Source organism: Tachypleus tridentatus, chromosome 4 (genome assembly GCF_004210375.1).
Source record: "Tachypleus tridentatus isolate NWPU-2018 chromosome 4, ASM421037v1, whole genome shotgun sequence".
Taxonomy (NCBI): Eukaryota; Metazoa; Arthropoda; class Merostomata; order Xiphosura; family Limulidae; genus Tachypleus; species Tachypleus tridentatus.
The window spans coordinates 102,134,013-102,147,333 of record NC_134828.1 but is presented as its reverse complement, the minus strand read 5'-3'; the positions used below and the strand labels follow the sequence as shown (position 1 = coordinate 102,147,333).

Below are 13,321 nucleotides of genomic sequence, written 5' to 3'. Positions count from 1 at the left end.
AATTCTAGGTACTCAGTACTCTCTCAGTAATAATAGTTAGAATATCCAACAATGCCAGTACTGTAAACCACATCTCTGTCATGGTATTTATAGACAAGATTTCAAGTGTTTCAAGCAATCGAAGGCAAACTCAACAGAAACATGTTAAGCAAGAAAGTATTTTCTTTTATTTTTATAGTGGTACATTATATCAGTTTCTTACAAAATGTCATAGAAATCACTACTGTTCTCAGCGATTTTAGGATACCACCAAAAGTAAATGCTCGAACTCTGAATTCGCACTTTCCAAGCTGGGCAACACGGAATTACATGTGCCTATATATAGCTTGGATCGAGAGCTTTAATATTTTCAAGTTCCATCACTAGTTGGAGAAAATCTTGAACATGTATACCTACTTTCCTTCTGCCTCATAATCCTGTCCATTTTATCACCAATAAATTGGTTGCGCGCTAACGAATCAACCACTTCACGATTACCAAATAAAATAACTGGGTTAGACTTTTCAACTCTTCTAAATGTTTGACTAAGGTACTTTCTTTTCTCCATACCCTCTTCCAAAACTCTGCTGCGGATAAATCATTCTGATGCATCGCTCCGAGCCTGTTGGATAAGACTGCTTCCAATGCTTGGTAGTTGTCACAGATCGCTGTTGGAAGGTAACTTGATACTGTTAAAGTCAGTCCTTTCAAATGAGAAGCAAAATGAATAGCTTGTTGTTCACTGTTCCAGCTGTTCACATTTGAAATTATTTCGGACTAAGTTTGATATTCTCCCTATGGTATCTCCCCATGGTACATTTCCATCGTATTCTATTAGTTTCTCAATTGAGAGATATTCTAGAATTTGGCCAACTAAAGTTTAGAACTGGATTTGGTGGGAATAAATCTCATGTAGTTCTAGAAGACACTACTGTCACAGCAATAGTGGTAATAGAAAAAATTAAACAGATTATTCTAATCGTTATTTTGTCTTCATGTTCATAATATTAGCCCTTAAGGAAATTCTACAATGAGTTCTGAAAGACCACTGTTCCATGACTCATTTTCAGAATAAAATAAAATCCAACAAAATGAGGAACAAATACAAGTTTTTCATGATATAGATATATATACACACACGTGCATATACAGATTTATATTTATGTTGTTGTTTTTACTACCAGACAACAATTGTCTATGTATTGGTATTTGTAATGTATAATTCTTATGGATACTAATAAGATGTGTATCTTGTGCTTTTTTAATATAATGCACTCAGTGAAATAGGAAGTTTTACACATTGACTGCTTTTATTCAACAAGAAAGAAATTACATTAATTTAATTAGATTTCAAGATGTTCTTTTGATATTTATATGTTTAAAGCATTTCTATCTCAATACCTTATTTGTTTAAATGTTGAAACTTATACCAGCAGCATAGCATATCAGAAGTTTCCTTCATATGCTTCCATAGTTATAACATTACCTTACAACTTTAAAACTGTAGGTAAACAGTGGAAACGATCAGTAATACACCTGGTCAAATAAATGATGCTACTGTTTATTTAAGAATTTTAATATTAAAAAAATATTCACTTTACAAGAAAAGCTACGAAGTATTTAAAAGAAATTTCGTAGCTATAATACACCGAGAAATCAGATTTAAACAGATAATTATTTTCACTATTATTAGATAATACAATCACTCATAAAGTTTAATTATTTGAAGAACAATAAACTACTATACATTTTAAAGAAACAAATTAATTATTTTTTCCTTAATGCACAGTTATTTTAGGGTTAATTTAAAAAATACGTAATTTAATACACCTTAAAAGGTTTCCGCAACCTCAGAACATGGGTATGTTTTTTCAACTTAAGCAATGTACAAAAAATTGATGTAAACAAAAGTGAGAACTATGAAGGTTATTTTACATTTTGTCTTTATTAAACAAAAATGTTTGTCCATTGTTAACAAAAAAGCTCCTACCACAGTTTTAACTATGTGTTAAATTTAAGTTTTTACATTGTTTGTTTACAATTAAGCACAAAGCTACACAATACCTTATTTGTGCGCTGACTTACCACACTGACTAGCATTATAAGTCGGCAGGCACTCCACTGTGCCACTGGGGAGCACGTTTTTACTTTTATATATGCATCAAATTTGTGCTTCTATTTTATAATGGTAAATAAAACTTATTTTAAACGTAAAGGTAGGTTATCCAAAGCATTCAAAACAATAAATAAATAAATAGGAACATTTAAAAAATAATAAAATATATCATTCACATTATCATAGGGCAGTATTTGATTACTTTCCTTCCATAAAATCTAAAAACTAATAGACTATAATTGTTAAGTATCATTATTTTGACTAGCTTGTTGATAACAATTCACATTTCTATTTACATGCATGTAAGGTTTTTATATTTAATTAAATACAACAACAAATCACGCCTAAGATCACAGACTAAATTCGTTAAGATTAAACACTGGAAAAGAGCACACATTCGTTATACTTCTTTAGAGCAGGCATCTCAAGTGTTAGTGCATCCACATTCACTGATCTGGATAGAGGAAAACCTTATAACTTACAGCAATTGTCATCCAGTCATAATTTATTTTAGACTACATGTAAATAGCATTTAAGTAAAAGCACAGCAAAAATTATCCCTGTTTAATGTCTTAACTCGATATGTAAAATATATATATGCAGAAAAACAAATTATAACAGAGCGTTTTTTTCTGAAAGCCTCGCTCAATAAACTATTAGGTTCTGAGGAAGATTGATCTGTTCAGTTGAACATTGTAAATGTTTCAGTCGCACTTAACGTTTGGATTGTGTTAGTTCGTCCAGTCGCACCTTTTGGATTGTGTTAGTTCGTTCAGTCACGCCTTACGTTTGGATTATATAGGTATGTTTGGTCACACCTTACAATTGGGTTGGGTTAATTTGTTCAGTTGCAACTTGTACGTGCGTTTTATTAATGCGCATAGTTACAACTCTTACATTTGGATTGGGTTATTTGTTCAGTTGCAACTTGCACGTGCGTTTTTATCCAATCTTTCTTGGTGCATGTACATGATTTCAATAAGCCAAGATATGTTTGCACACAGAACTGTTGTCCTTGTAATTATTGCTGGCTATGATTTGTTACAACAAATATAACAAAAACCATAATAGATTAATGCAATGAAAAACTTGGAATGCATAAATTAAACTCGTAAAACCATGTTTACAATATAAATGAAAGACATCAATGAGCTTAACCTAGTTTAGATTAAGCACCAGCCGTTTCATACTTTCTATAATATCCACTTGTAATTTAACGTTTACATGTGGCACACGAACGGATGATATAAGACATCAATAGTAACTCCAAAATATTCACATTTTTTTACTACACTCACTGTTAGTATTGTCAGAAATGTAAGTTGGAAAATGCTTCACAATATAACAGCTATTAAAACATAATTTCAAAATCTATTCTGCACATCTGAAATGCACTTGGCACCAGAAGGACCAACACAAGTATAGATATATATTGAAAAAACAAACAACCAACATATAAATATCTATAATACAAAGTTGAGATCTAAAGGTCTGGTCAACCTTTCTTAATGGATACAATAAAAGGAATACATACATGAGTTCTTGTAAATGAAAATAAAAATAAACATATTACAAGGAAATAAATTCGCAAACGGGAAGCGAATACATTATTAGTTTTATTGGAACTGTGCGTCGTAAAGTAACTTACCTTTCATAATTAAATAATTTCTCCTGATATTTCATAATAAGTTGCAAATAATGCAATAATGTACAAATAGTAATAAACAAAAACATTTCCACTAATTTGTTTAGTTTATAAAGTAAAAAAAAATCATTGGAACTCATGGTATTCAGCGATCTCCAACAACTTATCAATTGAAACAATACTATAATAATTTTGATTTCTGATATAGTTCAAACAATTGCTTGCAATAATGGATCCAATAATTTTAGTGTTTAATTATGGAATTATATAAAATGGAAACGCATGAAAATAGCTAATTAAATCACTATCATCATGTTATATACTGATATCATGAGCTAATTAGGAATCTCTAAACAACAATATTTAATAGCACTAAACATAAAATTAATTTATCAATGTACTTTACACAGTTTTCCACTGCCAGGAGTTATGTTGTTTTTTTAAATATAATTCAACACAACTTTTTATTTTATGGCAGGTGAGCTTGAATGTTTCATACACTGGCGAATTTGTTATAATTCAAACAAGTCCTTGGCTTTTTCCAAGTTTGTTTTACAATAACATAAATGGCAAGTGGTATATTTGTGACCGAAGCCTGTAAAACATGGAGTAGACGTTACAAAAATAACACAACACTGGAATGGTGGAGACTACGATTTTAATAAAAGATTATGTTATATATATTTTTAATGATAAAAACCTAAAATATCCACACGTTCAGCAAAAAAGGGAATATTCTGTTTTCTTTATAATTTATTTGCAGAATACTTAAACACCTGATCAAGTGCGTACGGAGGGGGTAACACCATTCAGTAAACTTATTAACTATTACATTACAAACAATCAATGTCTTATTATCCATAACTATTTATTTAAGATTACAATAACATAGTGGCTTCTAAACGATTTTGTTTAGTTTTATAGATTAAATTACCGAAACTGGAACCAACTGTTAAACCTCTTCCTTGAAAGCCTAAATTTGTGAATTTTCTTTTGTTTTAACACTATTTTATACCGCAATCCACCAACACACGACTAGAAGGTAAATACGCCACCATATAGTGTTTTTATTCTTCAAGAAAAAAAAAGCCAGTTTGGAAACTAAGTTTTCTTCAACTAAAGGTTTTTGCTGTAGTGTCCACCACACATCTCTCTGTAATTTAAGTTGATTATTTATATTTTCTTGTAAGTTTTGTTTCAGCTGACAAAATTTCTGCCATTCCATTAGATACTTCTTCTCCCTTCACTGAAGTGGAGTGATTGTAGAACTCGAAGTAAACAGAATCCGGGAACTTGACACGAGTGGAATAAATGTTCCGTACCCACATCACATAAGTGTATCTTTAGTTTCAGGTAACTTGAAAGCAATGAGGCATCCAGTAAAGAGAACAATGGCGGTGGTCAGCATGGGCACTGCTTTGCTAATGTTGATGAAGTTTCCGAACGTCAGACTTCCAAGAATGGCCGCAAATCGACTAATCGCACTCAGAAAACCATAGCCTGTAGTTCTGATTACAAAGAAAAACTTGGATTACATGAACCAGCGAGTTTTGAAGAAGACACAAGCAAAATTCCGGAATGAAAAAAATAAATAAATAAACGAAAAATTCAAATTATATCACATTAAAATATAGTTATGTTTAGTTCGCCCCCCTCTAGTACAGCGGTATGTCTCCGGATTTACAACGCTAAAATCAGTTATTCCCCTCGGTTGAGCAGATAGTTCAAACACACATGTTTAGTTCATTGATAGATTTTTCTTATCTTCTCATAAGGAAAGTTTTTTAACGCAATTAAGGGGTTAAAAGTGTGTTTCTATTGTCTCAAGTTGAACATTAAAACTATGCTCTCTAGAAATGTTTAAAGGGAGAGCTGCACCACTCTGTGATAATAATTTAGAAATGCATCTAATTTAATAAAAAAACTACAGTCACGAACGGCTTCAACTTACTTCTCTGCTTGCAGATAGATGTCTTTGCCGAATTTGTATTTTTTGAAATAATGGTTTGTTTTTAAATTTCGCGCAAAGCTACACGAGGGCTATCTGCGCTAGCCGTCCCTAATTTTGTAGTGTAAGACTAGAGGGAAGGCAGCTAGTCATCACCACCCACCGCTAACTCTTGGGCTACTCTTTTACCAACGAATAGTGGGATTGGCCGTCACATTATATCGCTCCCACGGCTGAAAGAGCGAAAATGTTTGGTGTTATGGCGATTCGAACCCGCGACCCTCAGATTACGAGTCAAGTGTCTTAACCACCTGGCCATACCATTTTTATTCGATCTGTTTTATCTTACAAAGAAACATTTCGTTTCTAATGTATGTACAACGTGTTCTTACATGTTATATAATGTTTGTAAAGTATTAAAATATGACTCTTTATTTGTAACAAAAACGAACAAGTTGGTAAAAGAGACAATTTATGTTCAGAACTATTATAGTTTCATAGTTTATGTTATTTGTTTCAAAGAAATAAACTTGTATTTCCGTATTGCTTATCCTGCAAGGCTCGATATTTCCAGAAAGTATTAAACTTTAGAGATCGTAAAAATTCGAGCACTTTCTAACAGCTCATATAGACAAGTAAACCTATACAATGACCAGCCTAATATATGTAATTTCAGCTTTAAATATTTTAACTCGAACGATGGTAAACATGTCACCTAGTGGAGCTTAACGTACCTTAAGGTGAAAGTGTATGTAAACAATTACTACATAAGCTAACTTCCACATACACCTGAAACTCTATTGAGTAATATTCCTCACTATTACGGAGTAAATGTGCTGAGTGAACTGTTTGTGGTTTTTGAAAGTATAACACAAAATAACAGTGACTTTTGTTGTAAAATATACACTTCTAATGACATGCGTCACAGCACCATTATGAAGCATTCCATATAAGCAGCACATACTTCCATACTCAGTGCAGCCGGTTTTCGCTTACCTGAGAGTTGCGCAGTAAGACTCAGTTGTAATAACATCCAAAGCGTTCCAGCCAGAAATTGAAATGAAGTTGAAAACAGCTTCAAACCCAATGACAGAAGTCTTACTGTCCAGGAACCAGATAAAGAAAGCACTCAAACTAGTCAGGAACAAGGAAGAAGCTGTAAGCAGATACGAAAAATGAAAATGCTCAAATAGGAAGAAAACTGATTAATAACATTAATTAGAAAAGGGAAATAAGAAGTAATCCATTAAGGAAAATTACTCAAACTAATCAGGAACAAAAAACAAAGGAAGAGGAAGTAAATATTAAGAGTAGTCAGAAATATGAAGTAAACTACTAAAGACAAGCATTAAAACTACCGTAGTCAGGAAAAGGTTTGGTTTTAATTTTGCGCAAAGCTATTCGAGGGCTATCTACGCTAGCTGTCCCTAATTTAGCAGTGTAAGACTAGAAGGAGGGCAGCTAGTCATCACCACCCACTATCAACTCTTGAGCTACTCTTTTACCAACGAATAGTGGGATTGAGCGTCACATTATAACGCCCCCACGGCTAAAAGGGTTAGTATGCTTGATGTTACGGGGATTCAAACCCGCGACTCTCAGATTACGATTCACGTGCCTTAACCACTTAGCCATACGGGACGCCAGAAGTCTCTTAAATATGTTTGTGTTAATTTCAAAAGTCTATGGTATAAAGCGATACACTTGGAATCTAGGACACTTTTATTTTCTTTAACTTCCCGATCATTTGTGTTTGCTGTAATAGTTACTTTTACAGTTACATGAACAAAACTGGACCACTTAAACTAAGAGAAGGTTTTCAATTCTTGCACAAATTTTTTAATTATTAAGAACTTAGTTTGAAGTAATTATCACTTTTAGCTTACAATATAACATTTCCGAATAATGCAAAATCGAGGCAAGACTTGGAATGTGAAGTTTACGAGAAAAACATAAGAACAGTAACACTGTTTTCATATTCAGTGATTTGAAAGAAATCTCCTTTACAGTTTAATAATGAACCATAGCTTTAAATAGACTATTTTTGTTAAATATCGTCTATTATTCCATATACACTGTCCTGCAAAACAAATATCTATACACATAATCATAGAGAGAGGTTCTGATGATTATTGTCCTAATACGCTCTACAGACTATGCACAAATGTTCTCATTGGCAAGTTACAATGTAAACCAATGAGAGTTCTCGACGCTGACAACCACAGTACAAATCAAAATACACCTCTTAGTACAAGCAGCAGACAAATTAAACCAACTACGTGAGGTGTCCGGAAGGTTCGTGACCCAACCTATAAAGAAAATCTACACTGGTTCAGCTAATATTTATTTTTCAACATAATCTCCTCCTGAATCTATGCACTTGTGCCAGTGGTTCTCTAAGTCCTTCATGTTCTTTTGAGAGAAATTATCTTCTTGGTCCTCAATCCATGACCAGATGCAAGAGATAATTATTACTCTGCAATCTTCAGCCTTTTAGAAAATGTTTGAGGTCAGAAAAGATAAAAAGAGTAATTTGGAGTTATATTTGATGAGTTAGGGGAGGGTGGCCATTGAGAATTTGAAGCTAGCGTTATATGAATAGCGTTCAAAGCAACAGGTGATTTGTGAGATTGGGCATTGTTCTGGTGAACGACCACGTCCACTTAGGAGCAATCTTACTCTAATTTGTTTTTTTAATGCAAATTGTTGATTGAGGATGCACAGTAATCTCCTGTAACGGTGTGGCCCCTTTCCAAATAGAAATCTTGTAAAACGCCCAGGGCACCCCAAAAAATTGATGTCATGACTTTCTCAGTAGAGGGTTGTGTCTTTAACATTGTTGAGGAGGGTGAACATGGATGTTTCCATTGCAGACTTTGTTCCTAGATCGAAGGGGTGAACATGGATGTTTCCATTGCAGACTTTGTTCCTAGATCGAAGTCGCGAACCCAAGTTTCCTCTGTAGTAACAAATCTGCCTTTTGAATCGGCGTTAACTATCAACAAGTCAAACGTGTCTCTGCTGAGGTAACAACATACCTAAACTGACAACAAAAGACTTACTACAGTACATTTACCCACTTCGTATTCCAAATTCCTGATGACAATTATTCTATCACATGTAATCAAATCATGAACTTTATCGACAATTCCTCTGGGATCAATGTCGATGGCTTATCTGACCTCCGATCGATCATCTTCACGTGATTGTCTACCACGCTTAAATTTAACACACCTCTTATCCACTGTTCAATATGACGTAGTACCCTCTTCTAATCCTGTTTCTAGTGAATTTCTTGCGTCATTTTCTTTTTTAACAAAATATTTACTCACAGAACGAAGTTCGACCTCCTCCATAACGTTTAACACTTCTTTCCTTCAGAAACCCACAACACGCATAATAAAGTTGTTACGTTATAAGTTACGCGATGTTTATAAATTGAAAGGTTAAAACTTAATATTTATGGGGGGATAAGCATATCGTAATTTTTCCTTTAGGTTGGGCCACGATCTTTTGAGACAGCCCTCGTACAGTTCGTGCTGTTTACAAATTGCTATATATCCATAACTCTTGTCACTGACAAGGTATAAAAATATGGTATGCTTCTTTTCGCTGACAAGTACAGAATAAACCAAGTACATTTCTTGCTGGCGAGAGATTACAATGAAAGTTTCACATTCGTGGCTATCATAAAATACATTATTGAAAAATTACAATACTTACTGGTGAAATAAGAGATGTAAAACTAGTCCTATACTTACTCGTGCAGGTAATAAAAGATATTACCACTTTCAATGGTGACATCCGGAAAGACCTTATAGATAATCACAGCCACTTTCAATGGTGACATCCGGAAAGACCTTATAGATAATCACAGCCACTGACGATTGTGGGTTACAGTTTATTTAATGTTTGATAAAATGTTTGCATGCATACACAAAAATGGTTATGAAAAACGTGTAACACAGTGAGAAGTCTACGCATCCCAATGACTTAAATGTGTAATGCTACATGAAGGTATTATTAGGGTACGGCTTTGTTTGTTTTTGAATTTTGCGCAAAGCTACACGAGGGTTATCTGTGCTAGCCGTCCCTAATTTAGCAGTGTAAGACTAGAGGGAAAGCAGCTAGTCATCACCACCCACCGCCAACTCTTGGGTTACTCTTTTACCAACGAATAGTGGGATTGACCGTCACATTATAACGCCCCCACAGCTGAAAGGGCAAGCATGTTTGGTGCAACGGGGATTCGAACCCGCGACCCTCACGTTTGGAGTTATATTGATTTGTTTGAATCCTTTGAATAACAAGGAAGCAAATAAATCTTTAAATTATCACGTTCAAGTGACAAATATTTTTAGTTGTGATACAAATACGTTTATTAATCATCAGTCAGCTACATGAACTGATTTCATTTCATAAATATGTGTATAAAATTTCAAACGTTAAATATCTTGAACAAACAAGTAAGTTTTTGTAATGTCCATAAACATTAACATTAAAAAACATTGTGAGCAGACGAACGTTTGATGAAGTACTGGGTTACTTACAAATACCTTCGAAACATTGCAGTCAAATTACTATCTTTATTGGAACAGCACTTATTTCTTTAAATACATGACTTCGATAATAATAAATAAGATGTCTAATCAAAGACACCAGAATATGCAAGTCCACTTGTCTCAGGCTTAACATCAGTTAAGCCTTTATTAAATATGGTTTATATTCGATAAATAATTAAATTAACAATGTAACAAGTTCAATATTTTTTGCGTTACTTTAGTTAGGATTAAACTTTACCGTATTTGGTAGTATCAATAAATCAAAGTTGCTTGATCATTTTGTAGGCTAATTGGAATAAAAAAGATCTTAGAAACAACAACACGTGCAAAACACTTTTAATGTAACTAAAATCATAAAAAAATTCAGGTATTTATGTAAGCCAGTGTTAAAATTAGGATTTGAGATCATATCTGAACATCTCTCGTCGAGCGCATTCTAAAAATATATAGTTTTACATATATTTCTGTTATCTAATAAAAGATATAACAAATTAACAACATTTTATGTAGTCCGCCCCCTGTAACAAGCGAGCTTTTTGAAAAAAAAACAACTAATTAAACAGTGAGATTCAGGACTCCGTTGTAATATTCAGGCCATTCAAGTTCAAGGTTAAGTCCTTCGAAACTTTTCAGCAGTGTCCATTACACGCGCGACAAATGTCAGTAAAACAAGAGAAACAATAGGCACGAATGGACACCATTTTAACTGTTACAAAGTGATGGCAAACAATTAACAGCTGTGCCCAGATGTGATAAACCCCAACAAGAAAGCGTCATATCAATATTGGTTGATATACATGGGATTTACATCATCTACGAGTAAATAATCCTGTAATAAACCAACTGCTGGAACATATTTCATCTGATTGAAAGACTATGTTCCCCTTGGAACCGTTTCACATATAGCTTGGTAACAGTAATATTCTCCATTTAAACTGCTTTTCAACCGAAAAACTCTATCACAACTTAGATTGTTAGGAAGTACCTGCATCGCAATGCTCGTGTGTTACTTTATTTAAGGTTTGTATTTTAACATTTTTCAATCTTTTTTTTTTTATCTTTATGCACAACTCTGATTTTGCGCATCTTGTTATGCAATATTTGCTATGGTCGGGCTTCCATCTTCTTTGGTTTAATTTCACGTGCATAAAGTGAGTACATTTATGTCTATAACCGTTACTCTTTGGGAGAAATGTTAGGCTTAAAACCTTTTGTTTGTAGTTGTCTATATTTTACCGTTGATATTTTGAGTGTACGGTGCATGTTAATACATAACATAAAGAATAGTCTCAATTATTTGCTGTTCTCCAGATTTCTGAATTATTTGTAATCCGGTAACTTTGTAATAGCATGAATACCAGCTCATTAGCTGCTTGATATGTTCGACCATTCAATAGGAGGTGTGACTGAACATGGTGAGCTCATGCTCTATTGGTCTAGATTCTATATTCTAGTTGCATATTGTTACCAGGATTATGTAAATAGTTTTTACCAGTGACCTTTCGTATTTGTGGTCCTCCCTCCAGGGGCACAGCGGCATGTCTGCTGACGTAAGGCGCTGAAAATCGGGTTTCGATACCCGTGGTGGGCTGAACACAGCCCTTTATGTAGCGTTGACGTAACTGAAAACACACATGCTAACAAATGTGTTAGTGGACTCTCAACTACGAGAAAACGCTGTACTTACTGCTATAGAAACATGACGTGTTGCAGATTTATTGGAAGTTTTAAGTACCCGATTTAGAGAGATCATTATGGTCTGGGTGTGTGTATAATTACCGGAGAAAAGTACCGTAGCATATGCTTCCCAAAATCAACCACTTTTTTATTGCAACATGCTATCTACGAAACTTCAAACAATGTAAAAATATAGCTCTGGTACATACTATTCGAATACGAATTTATTTAGCTCATATCGGTCAAATGACTTGCTGAGTTGGATAATTCAAATCGTTTTATGTAACTGATTCTGATAACGTCTATAGACATTTTTTGTTCATATATATCTATATTTTCTTTCCTTTTCGAACAAACTTGTGGGAAGTCCTCCAAAATAACGAATCAAGAGATCTGGGAGATCCTCGGGTTTTAATTAATCTATTTTCTTGAAAATTTGTATTAACATATAAGGGGCCGTTCGAAACAAAAATCTAAATTCTGATCACGGAAACTTTCAAATCAGAGCTTCCACACTGAGTATCTAAGGGGGTTCGAGGGATTTATACGGATTTACATGAAAATGTATTAAAATGACATATAAAAGATCGTTCAGTATAACCATTTACATTTATATTTTTATAATGAGATTTTCAAATTAGGAATATGGGGATTTTCGTATTTAGCTGAAAGGATTTACATGAATGTTTACATGATAATATAAAAAGAAATTCAAATCAATAATATGCTTTTGGATTTTGGAATTTTGTTTTTTCAATTTCACGAACAGGTTTATTCTAAGGGTTTGCGTGTGTTTTTTTCTTATAGTGAAGCCACATTGATCTATCTGGTATTTCGTAAGGGAGGCGGGATTTCAAAACGAGTTACATACAATTACATACAAAAATTATAAGAATATACAACTGTCTGCTCAAAACATGGTGTTCAAAAATTGTTGTCTCTTGCGAATTTTCACAGGTAATCTAGAAAAATTACCGATGGAAAATCACGACAACAATAAATACGCCAAACACGGATACTACAGGGTGTTCGAAGTCATTGTGCAGTTTTGTAATTATATTGTATTATATTTCAGATTTTGATCCCGATATGGTTTTAACAACTGAAGAACGTGTATGGCTCGTCGAACACGTATTCCGAGAAGGTGCTAGATACACAGATGTGGTGTGACAGCGATTTGCTGAAAATCTCCCAGATACACCTGTTACACATCACAATGCAGTTTGTAACCTTGTTGATAAGTTTCGGGAAACAGGATCAGTGAATGATGCCAAACTCTGTGAAAGGCCAGCAAAGCTATCGGAGCAGAAACTGTTGGATATTTCTGATAGTGTGATGCAGAGTCCATCAAAATCATTACGAAAGTCAGCTCAGCAGCATGATATTGGTCTTGG

The 13,321-nt window shown here is 33.8% G+C and overlaps 1 protein-coding gene across 1 annotated transcript in view; it reads right to left on the bottom strand.

The window, feature by feature from the left end:
• Nucleotides 1-1,270: 1,270 nt before the first annotated feature.
• The window catches only part of LOC143249791 (synaptic vesicle glycoprotein 2C-like), a 91,193-nt gene continuing 79,142 nt past the window's right edge, over nt 1,271-13,321 (bottom strand). Inside the window, 2 exon segments of the mRNA XM_076500219.1 lie at nt 1,271-5,248; nt 6,685-6,844. Coding sequence (XP_076356334.1) covers nt 5,068-5,248; nt 6,685-6,844 — 341 coding nt within the window. The 3' untranslated portion in view covers nt 1,271-5,067.